This window comes from Pygocentrus nattereri, chromosome 13, assembly GCF_015220715.1.
Source record: "Pygocentrus nattereri isolate fPygNat1 chromosome 13, fPygNat1.pri, whole genome shotgun sequence".
Classification (NCBI taxonomy): Eukaryota; Metazoa; Chordata; class Actinopteri; order Characiformes; family Serrasalmidae; genus Pygocentrus; species Pygocentrus nattereri.
The window spans coordinates 22,448,527-22,476,270 of record NC_051223.1 but is presented as its reverse complement, the minus strand read 5'-3'; the positions used below and the strand labels follow the sequence as shown (position 1 = coordinate 22,476,270).

At 41.1% G+C, this 27,744-nt stretch overlaps 1 protein-coding gene across 3 annotated transcripts; it reads left to right on the top strand.

Annotated features, from left to right (window-relative positions):
• The first annotated feature begins 559 nt into the window (after positions 1-559).
• Positions 560-27,638, top strand: llgl2 (LLGL scribble cell polarity complex component 2). 3 transcript variants are annotated; one of them, XM_017696067.2, is made up of 27 exons: positions 560-695; positions 797-873; positions 7,822-7,949; positions 8,161-8,258; positions 9,572-9,653; positions 9,802-9,917; positions 10,374-10,532; positions 15,673-15,835; positions 16,535-16,667; positions 16,875-16,929; positions 17,297-17,451; positions 18,873-19,084; positions 19,345-19,412; positions 20,477-20,630; positions 20,793-20,897; positions 21,346-21,638; positions 21,953-22,100; positions 22,308-22,458; positions 22,662-22,778; positions 22,887-23,053; positions 23,537-23,801; positions 23,899-24,061; positions 24,244-24,272; positions 25,119-25,166; positions 25,628-25,667; positions 25,761-25,822; positions 26,639-27,638. In XM_017696067.2, the coding sequence occupies exons 3-27, from the start codon at positions 7,875-7,877 to the stop codon at positions 26,641-26,643; spliced, it is 3,063 nt and encodes a 1,020-aa protein (XP_017551556.1). In that variant the 5' UTR covers positions 560-695; positions 797-873; positions 7,822-7,874; the 3' UTR covers positions 26,644-27,638. The 3 variants fall into 3 exon arrangements, with proteins under 3 accessions (XP_017551556.1, XP_017551555.1, XP_017551557.1); XM_017696066.2 differs by having other exon boundaries at positions 590-873; XM_017696068.2 differs by lacking the exon at positions 25,119-25,166 and having other exon boundaries at positions 591-873.
• The last annotated feature ends 106 nt before the right edge of the window (positions 27,639-27,744 follow it).

Here is a 27,744-nt window from a genome sequence, read left to right as displayed (position 1 = left end):
ATTCAAATAAACATAGTATTAATCTTAGCAGATTAATTAGCAAACAGAGAGATTTTTACCATTTCAAAATTCAAATTTAACCACTATGATTTTAATGTAAGATTTTAGTTATCACTAGTAAGAATGAATGGCTTTCCAGTTTATTTGAATTTTAACACACAGTAATGTAATTTTTACAGGCAAATTGAATTAAATCTGATATATTGAAACTAATTATTACTTTTTTTGATTTCTTACTAATGAGTATCGAATCATTGCATGTAGGAATCAGTTCTTAAATGCAAAAGTAAAACGTCATAATTTTACATGTAATTATAATTATACACGTAACAAATCTGTTATTTGTTCCAATATGTAATCATTTGGATTTCAGCAAACTTCATTTCTTACCAGTAAAATGACTACTAGCTGTTCAATTCGGATTTCTGATAGTAGGAAACTACGAACTGTGGATAATGAGACGGATCGCCAGGCTGATTTGGCGCTGACGCTGATTTTGTGCACTGGACTTGACGCTCCCTCTGCTGGAGGAGCTGCTGCTGAGCGAGCGTGGATGTTGGGGGAGGAGCTCGAGCCGCAGTGAGCTGGTAGCCCCTCTGGCTGGAGGTGAAAAAATAAAAGTCTCCACTAGCAGCGGGCCTGGGGCCGCAGGAAACGGCGAGGCTGCAGCGGAGTACCGAGAGCTGTAGGAACCTGTACGTTTCTGAATTAGCGTTAGGTGAATAAGAAAACATTACAACGTTAGATGACTGTTACCTTAACTTTAACGTGCTGCTCGTTGGGTTTTTTCCCGAAGAAAAGTATTGGGAGAGTGGCCCAAGATCCGTAAACAGTGAACGCCGCCGCTGGGACAACAACGTAGCTGCAGATCAGGTGAGTTTCTGACGGGCCGCGGTGTCGCCTGGTTTAGCTCACTGTTAGCTGAGTTAGCCGGATGTCTACAGGTGCTGTATTGTGGTAGCCGTGTGTGTAGCCCAGGCTGTTACTGCTCACTTGTGTTGTTGGCAAAACAGTGTTTTCGCAGTGGAGTGTCCGTATTCGTGTAAGCTGTCTTTTACAGGGCTCTCTGGTGTGGCAGCCCATTCAGACTGGTAGTAGCCGATTAAGCTAACCTATCATCGCTAGGGTTAGTCGCTTTGAAGTTCACGGAGTTAGCTGGCTGAAAGATTTAGCTTTGTTTAACTCTTGCGTTAAAAAAACGCTTAAAACCTACGTAACATCAGTTTTTGATTCATTATATCTGTTAGCTGGCTTTACTGTCCGTTTTCCTCAGTGAAGAAACTAACGTTAACCCTTAAAACACACAGTTACAGTCTTCAGGAAAGTATTATAAGCTAGCTTAGCAGATTTCTTTATTGGGCTTGTGCTGATTTGACGTTAGCTAGGTTAGCTAGGTTAACTAGCTGCTGCGCTACAGTTAATGAATCGGTATCAGTATATTATTTTCTACGCATATTAAATGTAATTACTACAGGACTAACATGTTGGTACCGACGTTATTTCGGTGTTGTGACACAGTTTTATTGAGGCGTGTCCTTGCTGAATGTATTGTAAATCTACCCCTAACTTTAAGCTGAGAGCACTGCCCCGCTGATTCTGGGTTGGGGGCGGAGTAGGTGAGGTACCGTGTTTCTGTTTTACCGGTTTGTCAGGTCTGAGTGAGCAAAGATGACAGCACATCCGCCTCAGAGCTGCTCGTATTACTCTGCTGCCATGTCCTTTCGTTTCTTATGTATACTTCGTTATGCAAACCAGCGAAGGATGATCATGGAGGGTGTAACTTGGGCCTGGTCAGGAGATTAAAAACTCTTTTACCCCGCGTGTTTGAGCATTAGCTATGGACAGGATTCATCGTGCCGTATAGGATGTTGAGCCCCAAGATTTATGCATTTTAAAACTTGTCTGGGTTAGCTGGTGCTGACTTCAGGTCGGTTGTGCTGAATTCTATGTTGTAAACAATGGGAGGTTTATATTATAGCTAATGCCAGTGTTAAAGGCAGTTTTAGGGACCCCGCGGTTTGCCCTTTGCACCTAGAGATTTTTTTTACCGTTGACCATTTGGGTAAACAGGGGGCTGGTAACACACCCACTTAGAGATGAAGCTGGACTTGTAGACTTGTCTGTTAAATAGCCATATAGCTTAATATTTGTCAAGATTTGAAAAGAAATTTCAGGCAGTGTGTGAATGGAGCGAATGTGCTAATGAATGCTAAATGATATAAACAGATTATACACAAGCTGGTACAATAATTTTATAGTGCTTAAGTTGCCTCTCCTGAAATAAAAGCTTCCAGACAGCCCATGCCTGTCTAATGAAGAATAAAAACTCCTGTCAGATCTGTGTGTGTGCGCAGAGCTGTAATTTCACTGAAACTAGAATGTACAATGGACAGTGAGGATGAAGTTATGGTCAGTATATTTATTTAATTAGCATTTATCAGTGAATCAGTTTATCTGTAATTTATGGTAAACATGTTTTATAATAATGTCTGGGTGAATAATCGCTTTGTGAAAGACATAAGATAAAGTATGGGACATAACATCCAAGCAAAGCTCAGAAGCTTTAACTGTCAGTTAATTAGGGTGTGTGCAAACAGGCTTGTTTTTGCAGGTTGTTTTTGTTCTTTTTAGTTGTCACCAGTTGCTCCACTTCATGGCCAGCAGTTCTCAGCGTACAGTATATTGTGATATTTATTCAGCATGATACATTTAAATTCATTCTTTTTCTCAGAGAAGACAGGAAAAGGGTGAGCCTGTGTACTGACGTCCTGTGAGCCACACCCAGTGTCTGCTCTTGGTTTTGTTTATCTGAGAGGGGAATGTAGAGAGAGGAAGACGAGCAGATAAATGAGGGCTTCGCACTTCCAGGGTAACACCGGGTCTGACCAGTTGACAGAGGGTGTGAAGGGAGTCATCACTAAGAATAGTGTCTCATGCTGTCCTGTGAGAAATAGAGGAAGTTACCTACTTCCACACATCCACATCCTCCAGCCATGTGCTTGTTTTGGCAGTCTAAATTTTGTTAGCCAAATGTGGATTTATCATAGTACCACGATCACATGTCCTGTCATAGTCACTCATTGTGTTAGTTTCAATAAGAACCAAAATGCTGTTAGACTCTTCAGACCTGCAAAGCACTAACCTGCTGTCTTTAATTCTTAAATTGCTTCCTTGTCTTTTCCTGAGATGTTTGCCAAGAGGAAAAACTTTGAGGGACAGGAGAGCTTGTTTCTTATCAGAAGTTTTTAGACTTTAGTTTTTTTTTTCTCCTTGTGTGAGAATAGGAAGTTACGAGTTGATTCTGCTGTAAATGGCCAGCACAGCACAGCCCCATACAGTTTAGGGGAGAGTAGTAAAAGCTTTATTATGGTAATCATCTCAAGCTGCATTTGCTACCATTGTCACTAGGAAATTAACAAGTTTCACTACCAACTTCTGTACAAGTATATATTCTAACAAGTAACGAAGACGCAGTTGATTGTCTTTAGTGGCTACTGGTAATTAGGCTGTAAATTTTTTGAAGTGTAGGCTTTTCACAAAATAAAACATTGTCTTATGTCCTACTACACATATTGCGAAGCTGTTAATGTTTGATAGTTTAGGAGGCACCCAACATACAGAGCTATTCCAGAGTTATAATTTTGTAGATGGAGAAATACTATACTGATTGAATGGTCACAGAGAGTACTGAAGGAACATGTTGCAGATACAAAGTGCCTTTGATCTTTTTAACCTATTCTGTCACCTAAATATTGTCTGTAATTTCTGCAGTGCTGTTAAACATTGAATTGACTTGGACTGAACCGATTTTGAAGAAGTAGATTACACTGGAGGAGTCCACTCATAGTGCTTCTCATGTCAGGACAGGTTGTGATCTTGTCTTCACCCCAGTTCACTTTTACTATATCAGTGCTGCACTATGCCAAGAATGCAGTGATGTCAGAGTTGTAGGGGATTTAGTAAACAGTGTAGTTTAATTCAGGGTTTCCCAAACTGTGTTTTGAACTCACATGCCCCTTTGTAGTCAGTTATAGGCCCTAAAATCCCACCACATTATCTTTTATTTAATGTCTTAATATCTGCATGGATCATCCACCTCATGCCACAAAGGATATTATCTGCCTAAGATTATGATGACTGCAGGTGAGCTACTACTAATCATAATAATCAGCAGTACTGAATAGGCAGATTCATTTGTGATGTTGTTAAATGGACCTACTTTTCAATACAAAGCAGTAAACTTGGGAGTGGCTGAGTTTCACCCACTTTCGCTTTTAGATCTCCATGTTGCTGCTTGTTGCCCTTGCAACAGGTGATATGACTAGAATTCTTATTCTCTTTTTTGGCAGTTTTGAAATGGACATGTTTAGGAATTTTAGTCTCCCACTTGGTTCTTTCAGTTTGTTTTTGTCTTTCTTTTTGAGGGTGTTTTCCCCTAACAGTGTTAAAGCGTTTTGTGTGCTCTTCTAGCAGGTGCTAAACTGTGTGGAAGGCATCTTTTGCCTTAGGTCTGTTTTTGGTGTGTTTTTTTTTTCATGCTGCTTCAACAAATTACCTGGACTGAACCAAATTTTACATAGTGGCAGTTAAACAAGGTGGTGTAACATGATGATGGGGGTACTGTTTGTCTTTAGCTCAATGCAAGGTCATCTCTCATGACCTGTCCAACAGGAATCCCTGTGACTATCGATTTCTAAGTAGAATCACTGATTTTATCACAGGCCCATGCATGTGTCCAACAATGATTCCACAGTAACTCATAATTATTTTTCTTCTGGCCTTGAAATTGTGAAGGCTTTCTGAGACCCATCCCACAAATCAAGATTTCTTGCTTAGGCAGCTAAATGTAAACACTGTCTCTTTCCACTTTTTACAGGGCTATGTTACCATGGCAACTTATGCTGCATGCCCAGCTTACTGTAGAGCAGGTTAAGTTTGGGAATTGGACCAATCAGAGACAGGCCTCTGACTGACGTGGCTCCTTCTGGGAATTTAAAAGGGGGAAAAAGAACCCTCTGGCATTACATTTGAAAATATGGCTTTGAAAATTTGGTAACAAATCATACTATATAGGTATCAAGAAGCTACTTGTTCCCGATCAACTGTTTGTCATGAACATCACAACTGCTGTGGTAAAAACAAGTTAACTGTAGTTGCATTGTTCAAAGTTTTGTGAAGCTGATGCGTGGTCAAGAACTCTGTCTAGGTTGAACATGCTTCATGATAAACAAACCCTTTATTGATACTCTAGCCTACAGGCAACTATGCTATGAACATAGCTGTTTCTTCCTCTGTGTTTTCAAAGGGTTTGAGAGTACTCTAGATGTATTGACACTCTACCAGTCAGTATACTAACTGAGCTGAGTTTATTAGCTAGTTTTGTGAATGGCTAGCTCTATGTTATTGTAAGTTAGTAGTATTGAATCTGTATGTCTTGGTGTCTGGTAGATAAAAGCTGTCCAGAAAGAGATCAACTGTCATAGTAAAATACAGACTAATTAGTCCTCCCTGCTTGGACCTCCTACCACTAATTTAGCTGTGCTTAGTCTTCCCCTCCTACATGTTGCCCTCCCTTTGTTAAATTACCACCTTCATGCCTAAACACATCTGTGGTAGGACAGCTCTCGCCATCAATTATATTAGTTAGTAATCTACCAATAGTAATGAGAGTTACTGTGTGTAATGAGTTACTATATGTAACAGTTTGTGCTTAAGAATGTATAACTCTTTGTGGCAGAATTCCTGCAAATTCCCATCTACACATTCCTAGTAAATTAGAAAGGTACATTTGAATTGATCTTTTTTAAAAATTGAGTTTTTTTTTTTTTTTTTTTTTTTGACTGTCTTACTGTAAAGGCATATGTATGTACTGAATTTGTTGTTGACCACTCATACTAACTGTGCTGAGATGGTGTTGACTTCTCAAACTACTATGCTAAATTTCCTTCGGGATCAATAAAGTATCTATCCATCTACCCATCTATCCATCTATCTATCATGGAATGCTGGTTCATTTGCTCTGTGATAGCAATCACCTTGAGCACAACAGAGTTTTTACCATATGTTCCTTCATCATAAGAAGTAGCCCAGTTTTTTCCTTTTCTTTCTGCACTCCCCGTACATCAAGTCTCCTACTGTGAGTTTTCTAAATGGCTTCAGAGACCAAGCTTATTCTTAAGTAGAAGACCTCCCACTCGGTCATTGTCTCCTAAGCTGAGGTTCACAGAGACCCTTTCTGCCTGGGTGCCTTATCCAGGCCCTTTACCCCCTCTAGCTTTGTTCCCGCTGGTGAATGAGAATGTGAGTCCTGTGCTGGAGGAAAAATGGAGCCACATGCCTGATGATGAATAAATGTTTAGCTAATAATGCAAATAACTGGAAAAATATGTCTTATTTAAACAGTTGAGTCACTTGAAGGGTTCTAGAAGGGGGAAGAGAAAGGAAAAAACCTGCCAAAAAAGCCATACTTCCTCCCCTTTTGCAGGATTTACCTCTTTCTTCAGAGATTGGTTTAAACAACCTGGCTCATTTGATGGGAATTCAGGATGCAATAAAAGTTAAACTTTGACTTTCAGGCACGATCATAATTTTAGTCATTTATTGTTTGAATTTCTCCTGATCTTTCAAGTACGCATTATGTGATTGTTAGGTTTTTTCCTTTCTTTCTTTTTTTTTCTTCTTGCCTTCGCTGGAAAGTTTTTCTTCTTCCCTGCATTCTTTGGCACTTCTTACTCACTACATTCAGCTATGTTATGAAAGGACAGCACAGTTAGGCCTTGACATAAGCAATCAGTTTGGCTTTTCTTTATTTTTCCTTGACAGAAGCAGAATATTTTACACAATAATAACAGAATATTGATATACTGCAGTAGTCTCCATGTACATTCTTTGGAATTGTGCCTGAATGCTCTTGTTAAAGGACAAACTGATGGGTCTTCCCAAAAACAGATTCCCTTTCAAACATTTTCTCAGTGCAACAGGTGTTTTCATCAGCTGCTGTTTAGCATGGGGGCACTGGTGGGGCTTAGCTCTGCAGCAGAACAATAGGTGCTTCAGTTGAAACTTTACAGACCTCCTGCCCCCTGTTCTTGTCTGAAACTGGGCAGTCCATAAAGAGTGGGGGCCGAGAGTCAGAGATAGAATGGGAGGAGGGAGAGTTTCAGTCAACAGCCTATAGCCCCTCCTCTGGAATTCCTGTCCTTCTTATGACCATTGGTTTTTTTTCTCTTGTACAGTGCTTGTTTTATTCTTGTTTTTACTTCAGACTTCATAACATACTTAATTTGTTCATGTTTGCATTGGTAGTATTAGGTGTATCAGTTGGAAACAGGTGGTCTGTTGGAACATTTGTGATGTCAAATATAGTTTTTGTCGTTTTTATTGTCTAGTACTGTTTATATTAAAGGGTCCATATCTTGGAAAATGTAATTTTCCTCAAAACATTGTGCTTGAATGAGTTTCTGTGATGTCACAAAAGCAGCATTTACATAGATTCACCTATTCCACCTACAGCAGTTTAGCTCTGCCCATTCATGCTGACGCGTTATAAAGAGTGTTTCAGCCTGGTCAGCTTTTTGGATGAGAGACAGTACAAGGCAGGCAATCAAAATCATGTAAAAATCCAACATTTTTTTATTTTATTTTTAGGGATAAAGAATGTGTGGAAAATTGTAATAAAATGAATCATAACTGATTTTGGTGCATAAAACCATGCCTTCTTAGAGGACCTCAGAGGGGAATGATGAAATGCTAGATATATTTCTGCGGGATAAAAATGTGGCTCATTCCTTCTCCTTTTTCTTGTCTCTTCTGGTCTGTCAGGTAGCTGAGAGACAAAGAGAGGGCGACGTGGGGCCCTTAGTTGTCCCGGGAGAATGAAGAGATTCCGGCGACATGGGCATGACTCTCAGAGGGACAAACTCAAGCAAGAGCTCTACCAGTTCAATAAGGTGATTAACACACATCATTACAGCTAATTAGTTCTTTTGTTCTGTTGCTGCAAATACTACTTTAAACTGTACTGATGTCAGTGTCAGTATTTTGTCAGCATTGCTTTCTTGCTTAACAGGTTAATTACTGTTTCTCCAGAGTTTGTATGTTTACTGTTATTTTGAATGAATAGAGCTTTCAACTCGCTTTGTCCATTTCTACTGTGTCCAGACTGTAGAGCATGGCTTTCCCCACCAACCAAGTGCTCTGGGCTTCAGCCCTAGCCTGGAGCTTCTTGCCATTGGTACCAGATCTGGAGCCATCAAACTGTATCCTCTGTGTTATGCTACAACAGAAAAGTGTCAGCATTTATTTTTGTGCTTTACTGAGCCAATTTTACCCTTAATCTGAAATGTTTCGTAAATCCCTTCAGATTTATTCCATTTTCTCTGACACCAGGGGTGGAATTAATGGGCCCTAATACTTGATTTTCGCATGATACATTTGTTTCCTAGACATTTCGTTTGACACACCCATGAGCACTCCACTCCACAGGGGTGTGGATATCTGCATACTCTATCTGCTTTCCCACGGAATTGTGCAATCAATGCTTGAAACTGCTGTGTGGCCAGCTTTAGTCATTTGAACAATATACATATATAAAACAGATATATATATATATGTGTGTATGTTTTCAGTTTTTTAACTTTCTTTAAATTGGCATAAAAATGGTCTTCCACAAGCATGTTTTTAGCCTGCTAAATTCTCATACAGTTATATTCCAGTTAAAATGCTAAGTACAGGTTATTCATCCTTCAGCAGCTTTTCCTAAGGAGACTAGATATAAGATAATGCCCTTGCTTAGTAGAGATCGGGAAAAAAAAATACAGGTTTTTGTCCTTCCATTGTGAGAAGACAATTCAAAATAGTTGTCACTGAGAAAACAAAGCAAAGACGCTGCCAGTGTTGACAGATCAGTGAACTGTCTGCCTCAACATATTTGAATGTGTTTGAGACTTCTTGGACATGAGCAGCAGAAAATACAACCAACTTCCAAGCTTAAACTTTGGAGTTTTGGAAAAATAACCCTGCAGGAAGTTTTTGAAAAACTGAAAGCAAATTTCCCGAAAAGAAGATAACTACAGTAAAGGTAAAGAGTGGACACACTTAATACTGAAATTATTTTATATCCCTATAATAGGCATTTTCACAATCCACAATATTTGGACACCCAGACACTATGCACTAGCACTATCAAATTTTTAGGCACAGTAATTTTTATTCATCAACATTTTACGTACTTTACTGCAGTAAATCCAATTAAACCAGACCAGTTATGCGCATTTTTTAATGAAACGTGCAGTTGGTCAGCGTCCTATAAGTTGTAATGATAACAGTATATAACAATAACAAAATTTATCATAACAACAAATTGTAATTGTCTTCTTTGTAATTTTCTGTTAAATGTTTTTTTCCCCTAATGCTGAAAAATGAATAACTTGTACTTGGTTGTGTTGACTGGAAATTAAATATGTAAATAATAGTCTGACATTTGTACAGTACTGTATATTCGCTATTTTTGACATCTATCTGCTTATTTATTAGTGTGTATGGTAGTTTGCTTCATTTAACTGTCTATCAGCTATGGAGCTCCAGGAGTTGAATTTATGGGATTGCATGATGAGAATGCTGCAGTTACACAAGTGCACTTTCTCCCACACCAGGTATGTTGTTTAGCCACACAGACGTACTGCTCCATGATTATATTATGCTATCTGTATTTACTGTAAAATATTTACTATGCTGTATGTATTTTTCTGCAGCTGACACTTTATTGTATATCTATATTTATTTACTTTAATATATGTGTAGGTTGAGTTGGTGACATTACTGGATGACAATAGTCTGCACATGTGGACACTTCGAGCTCATAAAGGTGTGTCAGAGCTGCTGGAGATAGGACGCTTTACACTCACTGGTCCTCCAGGGTGAGTCAGACTTGGTCACACACAGACAGTCTGTATTGCTTTATTCTGCTGGGGATATTACATTTGTTTCCAAGAAGACATTGAGGCTGTGAGCCAACACATAAGCACATGCCCACTCAGAGAGGCACCTACTCGGATATACTGACTCATACACATCTAGACACTAGTCGTACTTGCACACTATGATGATACACAGTAAGACGTACAGTTGTGGGAAAAATCCAGTATCGCCCATTATTTATTTTTTTTCTGTCAGTCATGCAGACTAATCAGTTTTCCAAGTGTTTTGATAACTCCTGTTTTATATGATCATTAATGATTAGTATTTGTACCCGGCTATGTAAAGCATCAAGCGAAGTGTTTTTGAAACTTGGTCAGTCGTATTATCTAAGCAATCATTAAGATTTATCTTCCCGATTGTTAACTCCTATTCACGCTGTGTGATTTCTATTGCAGTGCCATTCCTAGTGTGACGCGGGTGACTGCTGTTCTAGCCCACTCTTCAGGCGAGCTGCTTCTGTTGGGCACTGAAGGTGGTCATGTGTTCGTAGTGGAGGTACCTGGCTTCAGGGAGCTGGAAGAAAATAATATCAGTGTGGAAGACGTCCAGAGCAGGTGGGTTAACCTTTATGTTTTAGAGGAACCTTCCACTTTTGTACTTTTAATTTATGTTTAACTTTTGTTTGGTATACACAACCACTGCCTGTTATATAGTGTTTGTGCCAAAAGGTTTTGCTTTCTGCTCCTCTATCAGTGTAAAGCATTGTGGGGTTTTTTAGGAAAAAGGGAATTTATTGAGATACTAGTAATAGTCTGGCTTTGTATCATTCACACATGCAGCCCATTTTTATTAGCATTACATACATGCTAAACAGGAAATACTTAGCAAAATAATGTACAAAAATATAATACTGCAACTTTTTTCACTTGTAAAAACCTCAAAAACTCAATTGCTGGCTGTGCTACATTGTTTTTGCACAAAAGCAGCCATGAATGCGCAGGATATATCTTCACGGTAGAATCATGTACAAAATATATATATTTTTTTTTATTCATAAACTAAAGTAAAATCTTAAATTGTATGAAAAAGTAAGTAAATAAAACATTTAGTTTTGCCATCTTTATTCTATATATCTCTGTATATCCCTAAAATATACTTTTTCTTTCTTGCTTGTATATTTATATACAGTAAGGCCCAGAAATATTTGGACAATCTTCATGATTTGGGCTCTGCATGCCACCACATTGGATTTAAAATGAAACAACTGAGATGCAATTGAAGTGTAGACTTTCAGGTTTAATTCAAGGGGTTGCACAAAAATATCGTATGAAACGTTTAGGAATTGCAACCATTTTTCTACAAAGCCTCCTCATTTCAGGAGCTCAGAAGTCCATCCATCCATCCATCCATCCATCCATCCATCATCTTCCGCTTCTCCGGGGTTTGGGTCGCGGGGGCAGCATCCTGAGCAATGAGGCCCAGACCTCCCTTTCCCCAGCCACTTCCACTAGCTCACTGGGAGGGATTCCGAGGCGCTCCCAGGCCAGCTGGGCGATATAGTCACGCCAGCGTGTCCTGGGTCTTCCACGGGGTCTCCTCCCCAGTGGACTTGCCTGTGACACCTCCCAAGGGAGGCGTCCAGGAGGCATCCTAACAAGATGCCCGAATCACCTCAACTGGCTCCTCTCGACGTGGAGAAGCAGCGGCTCTACTTTGAGTCCCTCCCGGATGACCGAACTTCTCACCCTGCGTCCAGCCACCCTGCGGAGGAAACTCATTTCGGCCACTTGTATTCGCGATCTCGTTCTTTCTGTCATTACCCAAAGCTCATGACCATAGGTGAGGGTGGGAACGTAGATTGACCAGTAAATCGAGAGCCTTGCCTTATGGCTCAGCTCTTTCTTTACCACAACAGACCGGTAAAGAGCCCACATCACTGCTGACCCAGCACCAATCCGCCTGTCAATCTCCCGCTCCCTTGTACCATCACTCGTGAACAAGACCCCGAGATACTTGAACTCCTCCACTTGAGGCAAGAGCTCGTCCCCGACCCAGAGAGGGCTCTCCACCCTTTCCCGCGTGAGAACCATGGCCTCGGATTTGGAGGTACTGATCCTCATCCCGGCCGCTTCACACTCGGCTGCAAACCGATCCAGTGAAAGCTGAAGTTCACGGCCTGATGTCCCCAATAGGACCACATCATCTGCAAACAGCAGCGATGTGACCCTGAGGTCACCAAACCGGACACTCTCTGTCCCCTGACTGCGCCTGGAAATTCTATCCATAAAAATTATGAATAGAATCGGTGACAAAGGGCAGCCCTGAGTCCAAGTCTGACTTACTGCCGGCCATGCGAACCAAACTCCTGCTTTGTTTATACAGGGCCTGAATGACTCGTAGCAAAGAGCCATGTACCCCGTACTCCTGAAGCACCTCCCACAGAATACCCTGGGGAACACAGTCGAATGCCATCTCCAAATCCACAAAGCACATGTGGACTGGTTGGGCAAACTCCCATGAACCCTCCAGAACCAGGGCGGAACCCGCACTGCTCCTCCTGAATCCGAGGTTCGACTATAAGCCGGACTCTCTTCTCCAGTACCCCTGCATAGACCTTACCAGAGAGGCTGAGGAGTGTGATTCCCCTGTAGTTGGAACACACCCTCCGGTCCCCCTTTTTAAAAAGAGGCACCACCACCCCAGTCTGCCAATCCAGTGGCACCACCCTGGATGTCCACGCAATGTTGAAAAGGCGTGTCAACCAAGACAGCCCCACAACATCCAGAGCCTTGAGGAACTCGGGACGGATCTCATCCACCCCTGGAGCCGTGCCGCCAAGGAGCTTTTTAACTACCTTAGCGACTTCGGCTTCAGTAATGGACAAGCCTATTCCCGTGTCCCCAGACTATGCCTCCTCACTGGAGAACGTGTTGGTGGGATTGAGAAGGTCCTCAAAGTATTCCTTCCACCGCCCAATGACGTCTTCAGTCGAAGTCAGCAGCACACCATCTCCACTATATACAGTGCTTTCCCCTTCTGAGTCGCCTGACGGTTTGCCAGAATCTTTTCGGAGCTGACTTAGTCACTTCCCAAGGCCTCACCGAACTCTTCCCACACCCGGGTTTTTGCCTTGGCAACGACTGAAGCCGCAGATCGCTTGGCCTGTCGATACCTGCCAGCTGCCTCTGGTGTCCTGCAGGCCAACCATGCCCAGTAGGACTCCTTCTTCAGCTTGATGGCATCTCTCACCTGGGGTGTCGACCACCGGGTTCGAGGATTACCGCCCCGACAGGCACCAACTACCTTGCGACCACAGCTACAGTCAGCCACTTCAACAATGGGGGAGCGGAACATGGCCCATTCTGAGTCAATGTCCCTCACCTCCTCCGATATCTGGTCAAAGTTCTGACGGAGGTGTGAGTTGAAGATCAATCTGACAGGTTCTTCTGACAGACGTTCCCAGCAAACCCTCACTATACGTTTGGGTTTGCCTGGTCTGACCGGCATCTTCCCCCACCACCTGATCCAACTCACCACCAGGTGGTGATCAGTTGACAGCTCAGCTCCTCTCTTTACCCGAGTGTCCAATACACATGGCCGCAAGTCTGATGACACGACTACAAAGTCAATCATTGAACTGCGGCCTAGGGTGTCCTCTCCATGGATCACCACCTTAACGTGGTCGAGAGGTTTGTGTGCTTGAATGATCCTAGGAGCTATGTTGTCTGGAGCAAAAGCTCCTGGTAGGGTCTCCCATGGCAAAATGGTCCTAGGTGACAGACCAGACAAAGTGTGATCACCCCTATGAAAACAAGAAAGCAGGACTTGTGTACCCTGCCCGGATCAGGGTTACCGGGGCCCCACCCTGGAGCCAGGCCTGGGGGAGGGGCTCGCCAGTGAGCGTCTGGTGGCCGGGCATTCACTCATGGTGCCCGGCCGGGCCCAGCCCGAAGGAGCTACATGAGTCCCTCCTCCCATCGACCCACCACCGATGGGAGGGGCAGTAGTAGGGGTTCGGTGCATTGTGGATCGGGCAGTGTCCGAAGGCGTGCGCCTTGGCATTCTGATCCTCAGTTGATGAAACTGGCTTTTGGAGCTCAAAAGTAATTGGACAAATGAACTTTACCATAAATAAAATGTTAATTTGTAATACTTTGATGAGAATCCTTTGCAGGCAATGACTGCCTAAAGTCTGGAACTCATGGACATCACCAAACGCAGGGTTTCCTCCTTTGTGATGCTTTGCCAGGCCTTTACTGGAGCTGTCTTCAATTGTTGCTTGTTTGTGGGTCTTTCTGCCTTAAGTTTTGTCTTAAGCAAGTGAAATACATGGTTGAACGGGTTGAGATCTGGTGATTGACTCAGCCATTGCAGAATATTCGACTTCTTTGCCTTAAAATACTCCTGGGTTGCTTTCGCAGTAAGTTTTGGGTCATTGTCCATCTGCACTGTGAAGCGACGTCCAATCAACCTTGCTGCATTTGGTTGAATCTGAGCAGAAAGTATCCCTGTACATGTCAGAATTCATCCGGATGCTTCTGTCTTCTGTCACATCATCAGGAAACACTAGTGAACCAGTGCCATTGGAAGCCATGCATGCCCATGCTGTTACACTGGCTCCACCATGTTTTACAGACGATGTGGTGTGCTTTGGATCGTGAGTCATTCCAAGCCTTCTCCATACTATCTTCCTTCCATCATTCTGGTACAGGTTGATCTTAGTTTCATCTCTCCAAAGAATGCTGTTCCAGAAGTTCCAGAATTCTTTAGACGTTTTTTGGTAAAGTCTAATGTGGCCTTTCTATTTTTGAGGCTGATTAATGGTTTGCACCTTGTGGTGAACCCTCTGTATTTGCTCTCATGAAGTCTTCTCTTTATGGTAGACTTAGATACTAATAGACCTACTTCCCGGAGAGTTTTCTTAGCTTGGGTGGGTGTTGTGAAGGGGTTTTTCTTCACCATGGAAAGGATTCTGCGATCATCCACCACTGTTGTCTTCTGTGGCCGTCCATGCCTTTTTGACTTCCCGAGCTCACCAGTGCGCTCCTTTTTCCCCAGAATGTACCAAACTGTTGATTGGCCACTCCTAACATTTCTGCTATCTCTCTGATGGATTTCTTCTTTTTTTCAGCCTAATGATGGTCTGCTTCACTTCCATTAAGAGCTCCTTTGACCGCATGTTGTGGGTTCACAGCAACGGCTTCCAAATGCAAATGCCACACCTGGAATCAACTTTAGACCTTTTACTTGCCTAAATGACGATGATTGAGGGAGTAGCCCATGCAGCCCATGAAATAGCCTTTGAGATAATTGTCCAATTGCCTTTGGACCCTTGAAAAAGAGGCAGCTACATATTAAAGAGCCATAATTCCTAAACCCTTCCTCCAATTAGGATGTGAATACCCTCGAATTAAACCCGAGAGTCTGCACTTTAAGCTCATGTTCATTATACAACTGTATCTTGAATACGTTTTGGTAAACAGCTAAAATACCAAAACTTGTGTCACTGTCCAAATACAACTGTGTGTGTGTGTATGTATGTATGTATGTATGTATGTATGTATACATGTATAAATGCGCACGCACACACACACACACATATGGTATGGTACTAGGTCTTTCGCAGGTAAATTTTAACTGTGGCTTACATTCCTGTTTATTTGCCATTAAATTCCTGGAGTAGGATAGACAATATGCTTTTGTTCTATATGTTTTCTCCTGTGTTCACTAAATCTGTCAATGTCCTTCTCTCAGAATTCCAGAGGAATATGTGGGCCGCAGGAACCTGGAGTGTGTGGAGGCACTGCAGGAAAATCCTCTCAACCCCCGACAAGTGCTGATAGGCTATAGCCGAGGCCTGATGGTTCTTTGGGACCTGGATCGTCGGTGTGCCATTCAGCACTTCCTAGGCACACAGGTACTACTTTATGCCATTTAAAACTACAGTTCTTTGCATTTAAAGGGGACTAGTCACATAATTGAGTAGTCTTGAACAGGTGTCCAGTCCACTAATGTTCAGGAAAAAATGTGACATATGGTGGAATAGTTTTAGAGATACTTCCAGGTGCTGCAGTTTTCCTTTTTTAAGCTACCTTTGTGCTGTTTCTGTGTAATGGCTATATCTGCAATGTGTAGAGAAGACCACATTCCCACTTTATCCAAAACAGTTCAGAGCGTGTTTATAGAAAAAAGGCATGTAGACACGCTCTATATTGAAAATCTTTGCTTTAAATGTTGTTTGAGTTGGGTCAAGAGCATTTTCTGCAAAGTTAACAAATGTCTTTTCTCCAACTTTGTAAAAATGCCATATCGAACGGTGCAGCTGTCTAAGCTTTGGCCCTATCGTTAGCAAATATGCTAACAAATATACTAACATTAGGACATAGAAAGAGTGCTTGCTTTTTTCCTAAATATTTCAAAGCTCTGATGACACATTACTATCTCTATAGTAAAATAAATGCCAAATGAGACTTTGCCTTTTTTGAGAAGTTTGCCAAGCAGTTTTGCTTTTTTCAGAAAAAAAATATTTGATTGATCTCCTCAGATCTGCCCATATGTGAAGGGGGTTATCCTTGAACGTCCTCAAAAAGAACTGCTTATATTTTTCCCTTTGCAGCAGCTGGAGAGTGTGTGCTGGATGGAGGATGGGGGAAACATTCTTAGTTCCCATAGCGATGGCAGCTATTGCCATTGGACGGTGACTGGAAAGGATCCGCAGACTGAACCAGAGAAACAGGAGACACCATATGGTAAAATACCCTCAATATTAGTAGACAGTGGAATAAGTACTGTATCCAAACTGTTTCCTCAGATATGTTTCCTGTGCTCTAAAGGGTAGTATTTGTTATGTGCATGTCACTGGGTATTTGAGGAATTTTATCTGTATTACTTTGCTGTGTTCTTTTTAACATGTATTGTTGTATTAGTCTTCCAAAATTGCCGCTTACTGTCTTCAGGTTCCTTCCCATGCAAGGCCATTTCCAAAATTCTACAAATATCAACAAGACAAGGGTGAGTCTGTTTGCCTGAGTTTGTCTGTGTGTTCTGATCCTTGTGGACCTGGCACAGGTGTGTTTGCTTGTGATGTCGTTAACCAGAGCGTTCCAGTGTGACTCACCATTGCTGGTTAATTTTTAACTACTACTGGGAGGCTCATATTTTCCACTCACTCTTGAAATCCTTGAAGTTATCTCCTCATTCACCATTATCATTTTTCTTTAATTATTTAATGTTATTTTTTATAATTTTCCACAAACAGTATGTCATTGTCAATGGTGTATGTGCTTATTATTTGCTTATTTCCTTTGTAGCTTGATTATTGAGGTTGATATCTTGTTATTCTTGATGTGGTTAGTTTTTCTTGTCCTATTGTCCCCAGTCCCCCATTCCTCATCTTCAGTGGTGGTATGCCAAGGGCCAGCTATGGAGACAGACACTGCATCTCGGTCATACACAGCAAGACCCATGTAGCGCTGGACTTCACCTCCCGCATTATAGACTTCTTTGTCATCAGAGATGGAGAACGCCATAGAGGTAGGGACATATCTATGCATACTTATCTGAGGCCTGTTTCACAAAGCAGGATTTCTTGCTTATTCAGCTTAACTTAGTTTGATTGAATCCTGGATTTTCTATCTCGCGATGATGAATAACTTTTTTGGGATATACCATCACCATAGCAGCTGATGTTACACACTGTCTTGATTTAGGATCATAAACTGTGCTTGCACCAATTATAGACAGCCTTCTGACAGAGGTGGACCCCTTTGGATTCACTTTTTTTTTCTTTGTGATGTTTGTGGTGTCAATCCTCTGACAAATAAACCTTTACAGCAGAGAGAAAACATGTTACATCTGTTGAGCACTAGCATGGTGCACTGTTGACAGTGTTTAGTGTTGTCTTTTACCTTTTATAAATGCTTTACTTCAAATGAAGGTAATTTACATTGTTTTTACAACAAATATTGCCACAAAGCAGCTATAGCAAACCACGGATGACAGGCAAGAAAAAATAAACTAATAGCAAGAGGAAGAAAACTAGAGCGGAACTAAGACACAAATGTGGAGCCCACCCTCCTCTATATAAGCCCATAAGAGTAAAAAATGAGAGCGAAACCTATGAAAAACCAGTCACAATTACTGACTAGTAACAGTGTTGGTGTTATTGTTGCTGTCGCTGATTACTATCACATGCTTATCAGAGTTTTAGATAAGTGCATCTATGAAAATCAGTGACTACTATTAGAGGCAAATCACAGTGAAAGTGAGAAGTCCATGAGCACCAGAGACTGCTGTTGTAATTATGATACATATTTACATAGTATTTGTTGTTTTTCCTTCTTTGAAAAATAAGCAGCTTAGCTGTTGGGCAAAATAATAATTAGTTGTTATCATGATAAATTTTGTTATTGTTATATATTGTTATCGTTGTAGCTTATAGGACAGTGACCAACTGCACGTTTCATGAAAAAGGCACATAATTACTCTGGTTTAATTGGATTTACTGCAGAAAAGTATGTAAAATGTTGATGAATAAAAATTACTGTGCCTAAAAATATGATGCTGCTAGTGCATAGTGTCTGGGCGTGCAAATATTGTCATGTGGATTGTGAAAATGTCTATTATAGGGATATGAAATGTTTGCCAAATCATCTAAACACCTCCTCATGTTTCATGTGATTGGCTGCTCATTGTAAATGTCATGTGCGTGAACACTGGAATTAGTCATAGCTTGAGTGTCTAAACCTGGGTTAACAGAGAAAGATGTTAACAACCGATGCAAAATGAGTTAACAGTGGCTGCGTTTGTGAAGCTGAAACTTGGACAGAAATCAAACATACTTCATGAGATGTGCCCTTGAACTCATGGCTTCCACCTGCTGTTGTCCTTCAAAACTTCATATTAGGACTCCTAGCTGTGTCAGTTATGACTGAGCATGTGACTGTGCTCTGCAGGGGACCCCAATGCTCTGGTGGTGTTGGTGGAAGAGGAACTGGTGGTAGTAGATCTGCAGACTGAAGGATGGCCAGTGATCCAGACTCCATACCTGGTGCCGTTACACTGCTCAGCAATCACCTGCTCTCACCATGTCTCCTCCATCCCTTTAAAACTGTGGGAGAGAATCCAGGCTGCTGGCAAACTGCAGAACTTGCACTACTCAAGAAAGGTTTGCCATTAGTACTTGAGACACTGAATCTTGCATGTATAAGCTACTAGAACACATTTCTACCTATAGTGTATAATACAGTAATGGTCATTGATGTTGAGAAGCATAAGAGCAGGTTTAGTTCCCTTATGTTAACTATTGTTGACTGGAATACATTGCCATAAGTTTGTTGCTATAATGAAAACAGTTTTATTATTTCTCTTTGATTGTCTCTTCCTTCTCCTGATTTCTGTCTCATCTTTTATTTGCTGTCTTTGTAGCCTTGGCCGATAAATGGAGGACAGAACCTTGCCCCAGATCCTCCCCAGAGAGACCTGTTGTTGACTGGGTAAGTGGCCTATAATTCCTATTCATGACCTTTCTACTCCATGTTTGAGTGCAGACATAGATTTTTATTTTTCTGTAGTGTTACTCAAACCTGGGGACCAGGTTGAGCTCTAAACTCTGGGCATTTCTGTACTTGTCCCAAACACTTGAGTCTGCACCCAGGAGCAGTTCTGGGCTCATTTGTGGGAAGCTCATTATCGCAGATTTGAGAATTTCATGGATTGATGGCACAATTCCATATGTCACCTTTGTGCACACAGTTTTTGCAAAACTGTAGATGATGAATTCATTGCTTTGCTGCTTTTGACAGTAAATGCATGGCAGCTGACAACAGGTTCATACCTTTTATTATAGTTATGTCTTTGGAATGCTGCTGGTTATTGATTATGTGGCAAATTCTTGTGCAGGAATCTACTAAAGAGTTGATCTCTCTTGGGAAGACTTTTTAACCATGTAGTACTTGCTGTGCTCTGTGTAAGCACTTGTGGTACTTTGTTTTTTCCCCATCATTATCTGAAAAGTAAACAGGGGAATAATGTGACAAAAGAAGGCAGTCCAGCTACTCTCTGTGCAGCAATGGGATCAGATAGACCAGAGTTTGCCTAAAGCAAACCACAGACCGCTGATTTCAGGAGAACTAGAGATCAGTTCTCTGGACCGTCCCTGGGCTGAAAAACACGATCAGGAAAAAGTACCAAACTCTCTGGAAAAGTGGCCTAAAGTTTAAAAAAAAAAAAAAAGCTGAAATGTATTTTCTCTGCATTTAGAATCTGATGGGTGTTGTTATAGTGAATTAAAACATGCCTAGAACTGGTTTCATTAACAGATAAGCGCAATTAGGGTTCCATTTTATTGTGTTGCAACAGTTGATACCAGTGTATTTACTAAACACTTTCATGGAAAGTGTGAGGAACAAGGAAGAGAATTCAGAGAATTATTGCTATGCCCTGGAAGCTTACTTTGAATTTACCTGACATTTTGCAATATCTTTGGTATGAAGAACAGGTGCACCTGTCAAACCTGTTATGTGCTAAGCATATTGGAATACTCTCTTCCTTTCTGTAGCCATGAAGATGGAACGGTGCGTTTCTGGGATGCCTCAGGGGTCTGCCTTTACCCCATGTACAAGCTGAGCACGGCTATGGTTTTCCACACAGATGCTGATCCCAATGACAACATGAATCAGAGCACTGAGGGCGAGTGGCCACCTTTCCGCAAGGTCACAATCAGTCTGCTGTCTTTTCAGCTTTGTTAATTACATATCAGTAAAATAGGTCTTTCGATATATTGAGCTTCTTTTATAGGCTAGCACTTCTTTGTGACCATAAAAAGGGTATTCATCTCTGGATTCAGCGTCAAGGTCTGATTGTGCTTCTTTTAGGTGGGCTGCTTTGACCCATACAGTGATGACCCCCGGCTCGGCATCCAGAAGATTCATCTCTGTAAATATAGCGGTTACCTAACTGTGGCAGGAACTGCAGGACAAGTATGTTTTCATGCAGTCTCACAGATTTGTGACTATTGATTTGCAGAAATACATTATACACTTGCTGCAGCAACATCTTGTTCAGTTCATTGGAAAAGTATAGATTAGGGACACTTAATTTGTTGAAAACTAACAGTTAACCCACACTCATCATTTACTTCCTCTGATATTGTTTTGTAGTCAACATGGAACACTTGACAGTTCCCTTTAGTTGCAGTTAAATTTAAGACACTTCGTAAATCTGATGGACAAATTTCACTTGATTTCATTGACACACAAAACAGCCAACTAGCAGTATTCTACTTTGATAGTAGAAGCTGAACTCTTTAGACCCACCAGGATCAGTAGTCTGGTTTAAATCACTGACCAGCTCTGGAATCATTGCAAATTTATGGATGTCCTTGTACTTCCATCAGCTTTTGTTGTGAGTGAAAACTGTGTCCTTCAGATCCTAATACTGGAGATAAATGACGAGGCAGCTGAGCAGACTGTTGAAGCCACAGTAGTGGACCTGCTGCAGGGGCAAGAAGGTTTCCGCTGGAAGGGCCAGGCACGGCTAGACCTACGGGAGGATCCAGTCACATTTCCATCAGGCTTCCAGCCCTTTGCCTTGGTGCAGTGCCAGCCCCCTGCAGTGGTCACAGCAATTGCCCTGCATTCGGAGTGGAAGTTGGTTGCGTTCGGGACAAGCCATGGTTTTGGTGTCTATGACTACCAACAGAAAAACAATATTCTGGTCAGGTGAGTTCCTCCTCAAATCAGTGGAATGAACATGATGGCATTTGTGAGTGTAAATGTATATTTCTTTGTAATTGTTTTGTCCTGAGGTTATGTCCCTGGTTATTGTCTTAATATTTAGCTAGCTGTTGGAGATAATTAGAGCTAATATTCTGCTTGATCATATGATGTTTCACATTCAAAGTGGTAGCATATTAATTCAATACTTGCCCAGCTCAGTGAAAAATATTTTATGTAGTAATGCCTCTACAGTCCTTACAGTAAACCTTACTTTGTATTGTTTTCAGAAGTGACTTAATGGCTGTGTCCTATTATAGGTGCACTCTCAACCCAAATGACCAGGTGGCCCTAGAGGGGCCTCTGTCAAGAGTGAAGTCCATTAAGAAGTCTCTGCGCCAGTCATTCCGCCGAATTCGCCGCAGCCGTGTCTCCATGCGCAAACACAATCCTAACAATGCAGCAAAGGTAGTTTTCTATTTCTTTGGCCATAGTTAAGATTATAGGTATTGGTGGGGATAGCAGTATTTTAGTTACATTTATAGCAAAGTGTAAATTTTGTTAGCAAAGTGCAATCTGTTGACATCAACATAATTACTATTTGTTATACGTACATTGTCTGCATTCAGTCATAGTTGATGAGTTTGTGAGGGGAGTTGTTTGCTCTGGCTGCAGCTGCAGGAGATAAATGCACGTTTAGAAGCAGAGACTCTGCATGACATGGAGCTGGCTCCAGTTCAGAGGAAAATTGAAGCTCGCTCTGCTGATGACTCCTTCACTGGACTTGTCAGGACACTTTATTTTGCTGACACATTCCTTAGTGACAGTAAGTAAAATGATCATAAACAATTATGTGACATTGAAATCCCTTTGCTTCTATTTTTATCTTTTTTTGTGTTTATTCATAACTTTTTTCCTTTTCTGAAGAAGCACTGGAATAAATTCTGTCCCTGACAAAGCCTCTTGGATTGAATTATTCCGCTATACATTAGTCTTTTCCATATGTTATGACAATGATGTCTACCACAGGCTCTCAAAGCACACCCTCACTATGGGCAGGGACCAATGGTGGCGCCGTCTTTGCCTACATGCTGCGTCTCCCTCCTGTTGAACGGAGAATGGACAACAAAGTGACAGCGCATGCAGGTAAAAACTGCATGCTAATACATACTCAAGAAAATTCTTTCGACCCTTCCTGTTTCAAAATCCTTGTTTCGTCTTTCTTTCTCTGCGTTTGTCTCCTTCCTCTCGTAGCGAAAGAGATCCAGCTGATGCATCGTGCTCCAGTTGTGGGCTTGGTGGTTCTGGATGGGAGGGGAGCACCATTGCCTGAGCCCCTGGAAGTGGCACATGATCTCGCCCGCAGCCCTGACATGCAGGGTTCTCACCAGCTGCTCGTCATTTCAGAGGAGCAGTTAAAGGTCAGAAGGACATGATTCCCATAACTATAAAGTCGCTGTTGTCACACATTCCTTTTAAAGCATTAGCTGTTGAACTGATTTGTCATTTTCAAAAATGTTTTGCTGTATGGTTGCAGTGAAGGTCATCCAAGCTCTTTAGCACATGTAAAGTGTACAAACATATTTGTATGTAAGAAACTTGTAGATAAACAGATCCAACTTATTGCTGCTGCTGTAATTTTAAGACCTCCCTGTAACAATGTCTGTGTGTGACACTTATAATGCATAGAAATAGAATGCACTTTCCTGCCAGTGGTTTTGCACCGTGGTTTAGTGTTTTCAGTTTCTGACTCATTGCTCTGTGAAATAAACTGCCTCGCATCACAAAGCATATAAAGTATTTTTTTTTCCACTTAATCGAGATTTGCTGTTCCAAGAATAAAACAGCAGTAATGTAACTATTGTACAATCTATTTATTATTTCTCTTGTGTATGTGTTTACAGTTGTTCAATTTGCCTAAAGTGAGCAGCAAGGCAAAGCTTAAACTGACAGCCCTTGATGGTTCCCGGGTGCGTCGGGTAGGTGTGGCCTGGTTTGGGAGTAGTCGGGTGGAAGACTATGGAGAGAGCAGCTTGGTAGTTTTGACTAATCAAGGTGAGCTACATGTTGTGTCCCTGCCATCAATCAAACTGCAAGTGCACTACCCCTGCATTCGAAGAGAGGATGTCAGTGGAATCGCATCCTGCGTCTTCACCAAGCATGGACAAGGTAGGTCTTTAGCATGTCCACTGACGTACACTCCCCCTCATATTTGAGTTATTCACTTCACAGAGAGCAAAACAAACCTCAATGTTTTGTATTCCAGGACTCTATTTGATCTCTCCCTCCGAGTTTGAGCGTTTCTCTCTTTCTGCACGCTGGGTGGTGGAGCCGCGATGTCTAGTAGAGGCTCCTTCCGAAACAAGACCCACATCCCATTCAAGCCAAGTTCACAGAGACCAGCCTGATGGAGCGTCCATGGAGAACAGGTAGTTTACCTGTCAGTTCTCTCACATCAGACATATTAAACAATGGCTGATATTGGATCACGCTGTCAGTAACTAAGAGTAAGCTCCACTCAGGGCTCTTACTAATTTTGGGGTCCTGTTGTCAGTAATCTACAAAGAAAGTACATGCGTTTTGTTTTCTTTCACTGTCTTTGTCTTTACAGGAACTTCAGAAGGAACAGCGACAACTATGGTGAGATTTGTGATGGGAGCATTGGGACCAGAAAGCATTGCATCAAATACTAAAACTTGCATGTTGTCAGCTTCATTGACCATTTAATTCACTTTTTAAAATTGTTCATGCGTCATTCTCCTTAACGCATTATATAAGCAAAAATGTATTGTTGGCAAAGAGTGCAGTTTTGCTTGTTTGGCCCATGTTCAGACACTGCTGGAGTGAATTGGTTTTATTTTTATTTTTTCAAATTTTTTTGCATGGTTCAATTGCTGAGTTTTTAACATTCAGAGTGGTTTGATATAAAAGTGAGTCAGAACTGTTCAGTGTTGATGATAGGAACCAGCCAAATGAAGAGTTTAATGTCTCTAAAAGCTTCTTCACAGGAATTTATTACATGAAATGTTTATGAATATGCTGCCTGCTGCTGGAGACTTTAAAAACATTTTTAAACAAAGTTTTGGCCCAAAACAGATAAAAAAAAATAATTTCATGGCAGAAATGATATATGCAGAGTATTGTAAAGAAAAATATTACCCCAAACGAAAATTATTTCTTCAGATTGACCTCTATTTCACTTTTATCTGTAAAACTCAGACACATAGGTTCCCTATCATTACCACTGTATACAAAATGATAATCACCTTTACATCTCAGCAGCTGAATTATGTAGAGAATTTGTAAAAGATTGGTGGAATTTGCCTTTAATTAACGCCAAACTAGTGAAATTTAGTCAAACTAGTGAAAGATTGTCTACTTAAGTTAAGAGATGACGATCACTAAAAAAGCTTGTTTGTTGCTTAAGTGTTCTCTCAAACACTGACAAGCTGTTGCTAAACTGACCCAAATGCTTGTATGTTCCAGAAAACTCTGCTAGACAAGTAATGGAGCATGCTTTGCTGAACGATGAGAGTGAGTACATCAGTGACCAGTGGCCCTTTTAGCAGTTAGAACACAACAGGATGGCCATTGAGAGATTGGATGGCAAAAATTGAATATGAAGGGTAGAAGAGCTTCAGGGAATTTGAGTTCGTTTCTGTGTTGCTTGCTGTGTGTTTAATGTGTGATGTGCAAGAATTGGCATGAGCGCTGTGCTCAACCGTATGTCTGCAAAATCATGACTTGTCCAGTGCAACCATTTTGTTTGTGCATGATCCATAACAAACCCATATGTCTGCACAATAACAATACTATCACACACATATTTTTATTGTTTCTGTAAAATGTAGTTTGGGATTAGATCAATTTAAATATGCAAAACTGCAGTTCTTTTAAAGTTATCATGTCATTTAATCTTCCAGTAAGGATTGATGGGTATTAAAACATTTCAAGTGTTAAATTGTGTAATTTTTTTATTTCTCCCATGGTTACAGATGTGCTCCAGGAGATCCAAAAGTCACTAGAAGGAGATCAGTGAGTACTTCATCTTCATCGTCTTTGCATCCATAATTAGCATTGCGCTAACATCTTATGTAACATTGGCCCCATTTGTTTGTGTGAATTAAGGATGTTTTTGGAAAACAGCCTGAAGACTAAGCCAATACCAGGCAAGGTGCTGAGTAATGGAGGTAAGCCCCTGCTAGTATTTAAAGGATTCATTTTTTTTTTAAATATCACGTTTTCTCAGTTTTCCCCCCTTGCCTCAGCCAGGACGTATGTGGATTTTGGTTCTTTAGTTCAGAACTGAAGCTAAGACGCTAACATTGCTAACAAACAATAGAACACAGTAGTCACTCATATGGCCCAAATTGTTTTTGCAAAAAGACGTCACCAAAACTTCTTTCAACCCACTTAAACCACACCCAGATCTTCGTTAGGGTTGTGCAGTATTTTTGATGTGGTTTGGCCACAGTATGACATGGTGTGAACAAGAAAGTGGCTGCCAGCAGTTTTACACAACAGGGTCAGTAGTTGTGACACTGACCATCATAAATACGAAGGAATCTGATCACAGATCAGTTTTGCTTTATGAATACCAGCGGTGGTGGTGTCTGAAATGGCTGCCCAGGGCAGTGGAGTTTTGTTCATTTTCATAGCTCACAGTTAGTCATACTGTACTCTAATCTACAATAACAGGTCTGTGCGACTTTAATGAAGACCTGTATGCAATTTGAGGGGGTTGAGAAAAGTTTGTGATCTATTTTTGTAGAAACAGTATGGGCTATTTGTTCTGTTGTTTGTTAGCTAGCAACATAGCTCCCATTCTAAACTAATGAAGTAAAATTTGGACCCCAAACTTGTTTTGGCTGAGTAACTACTTCTGGAGTAAGTGGAAAATTGTGCGAATTTGATTTATTCTGGTTCGCCACTCTCAAGAATAAGGTGAAAATTAAGATCACCTCTAAGTTTCATTTGTCTGAGGTCGTTTTTTTTTATGATTATAGATTGAGCCTTGCAATCCGTGCCTGAAACATCCACTCCAGCCTTGCTGAAGACCTGAACACTACTGCAAGTATCACTACTGAACCATGTGAAGCCCTGGAGAGAGGAATGCCTGCTACACCAGAGGGTGAGGGTCAGAGTTACCGCCACCTGTGCCTGCCAAGACCAACCACTGTATCTCCACCGACCATAACCACCAACCCCAGCACCAGCCTCCACCTTTGAGCATGTCCCCTGCCCTCCTGTGGGGCTGCAGCTACACCACTCAAACAGCTCAACACTGAAGAGCAAGAGCAAGGTGGCAGGGGCAATTTTTTTTATTGTTTTATTTCTTATGTTTGTTAATTTAATTTTTACATGCATGATTTTTGTATATGTGATTTGAAAAACTCAAAATCTGCATGAATGATGTGTCTCACAAGGGAAAAGATACCCTCACTCATTGAAAGGATTTAAGGTAAAATGGCTAGGTAGTCTTAGGACTTGTACTGAAGTGCTGAAACTACATAGTGAACCTAATGAACCACATGTATATCAAACATTTTACTAAATACTCTAAAAGAAGTAGTAATGCCTTTTTCCCTCCGTCCAGGCAAAAAAGAGAACAGTGTGTAGTTATTTTTTAGGTACTTTTTCACTACTGTGTAACATATATGCTGTAATTTTTAGGGGGTACAACTTTCTAAGGGGCTTGGTTTTTAATATTTTTTAATGTCAGCTTTTTTAATGCCATTTATGCATAATGTAATTTAGGAATGTAATTTTAAAATGATGTAGTCAAATGTTTAATATATGTGTATATGAAAATCTGTACCTGTTAACGGTGGACTGTATTTTCTGATCTAAGGAAATATTTTGGTACTGTCTCTTGAAATGCTTTCAGCATTTTTGGGGTCTAGAATATATTTTTGTAGTTAACTGATCATGTACAAGAACACTATCATTTGTAATTTGACACTACCATTAAGTCTGCTGAGTAAATTTTTAAACTTTTCACCACAACATGTCTGTCATTTACTTATGTTGATATACTGTATATATAAAATGTCTGTGTACTTTTGAGTAGGGCAACATCTGCTGCTACTGTTTTTCAGATGTCTGGATTGAG

Excerpts from the sequence above, each read along its gene's own strand:
- llgl2 (XM_017696067.2), top strand. The coding sequence starts at position 7,875 with ATGAAGAGATTCCGGCGACATGGGCATGACTCTCAGAGGGACAAACTC. Across the intron at positions 8,259-9,571 it reads AGATCTGGAGCCATCAAACT|CTATGGAGCTCCAGGAGTTG; the intron begins GTATCCTCTGTG and ends ACTGTCTATCAG. Across the intron at positions 16,668-16,874 it reads GAAACAGGAGACACCATATG|GTTCCTTCCCATGCAAGGCC; the intron begins GTAAAATACCCT and ends TACTGTCTTCAG.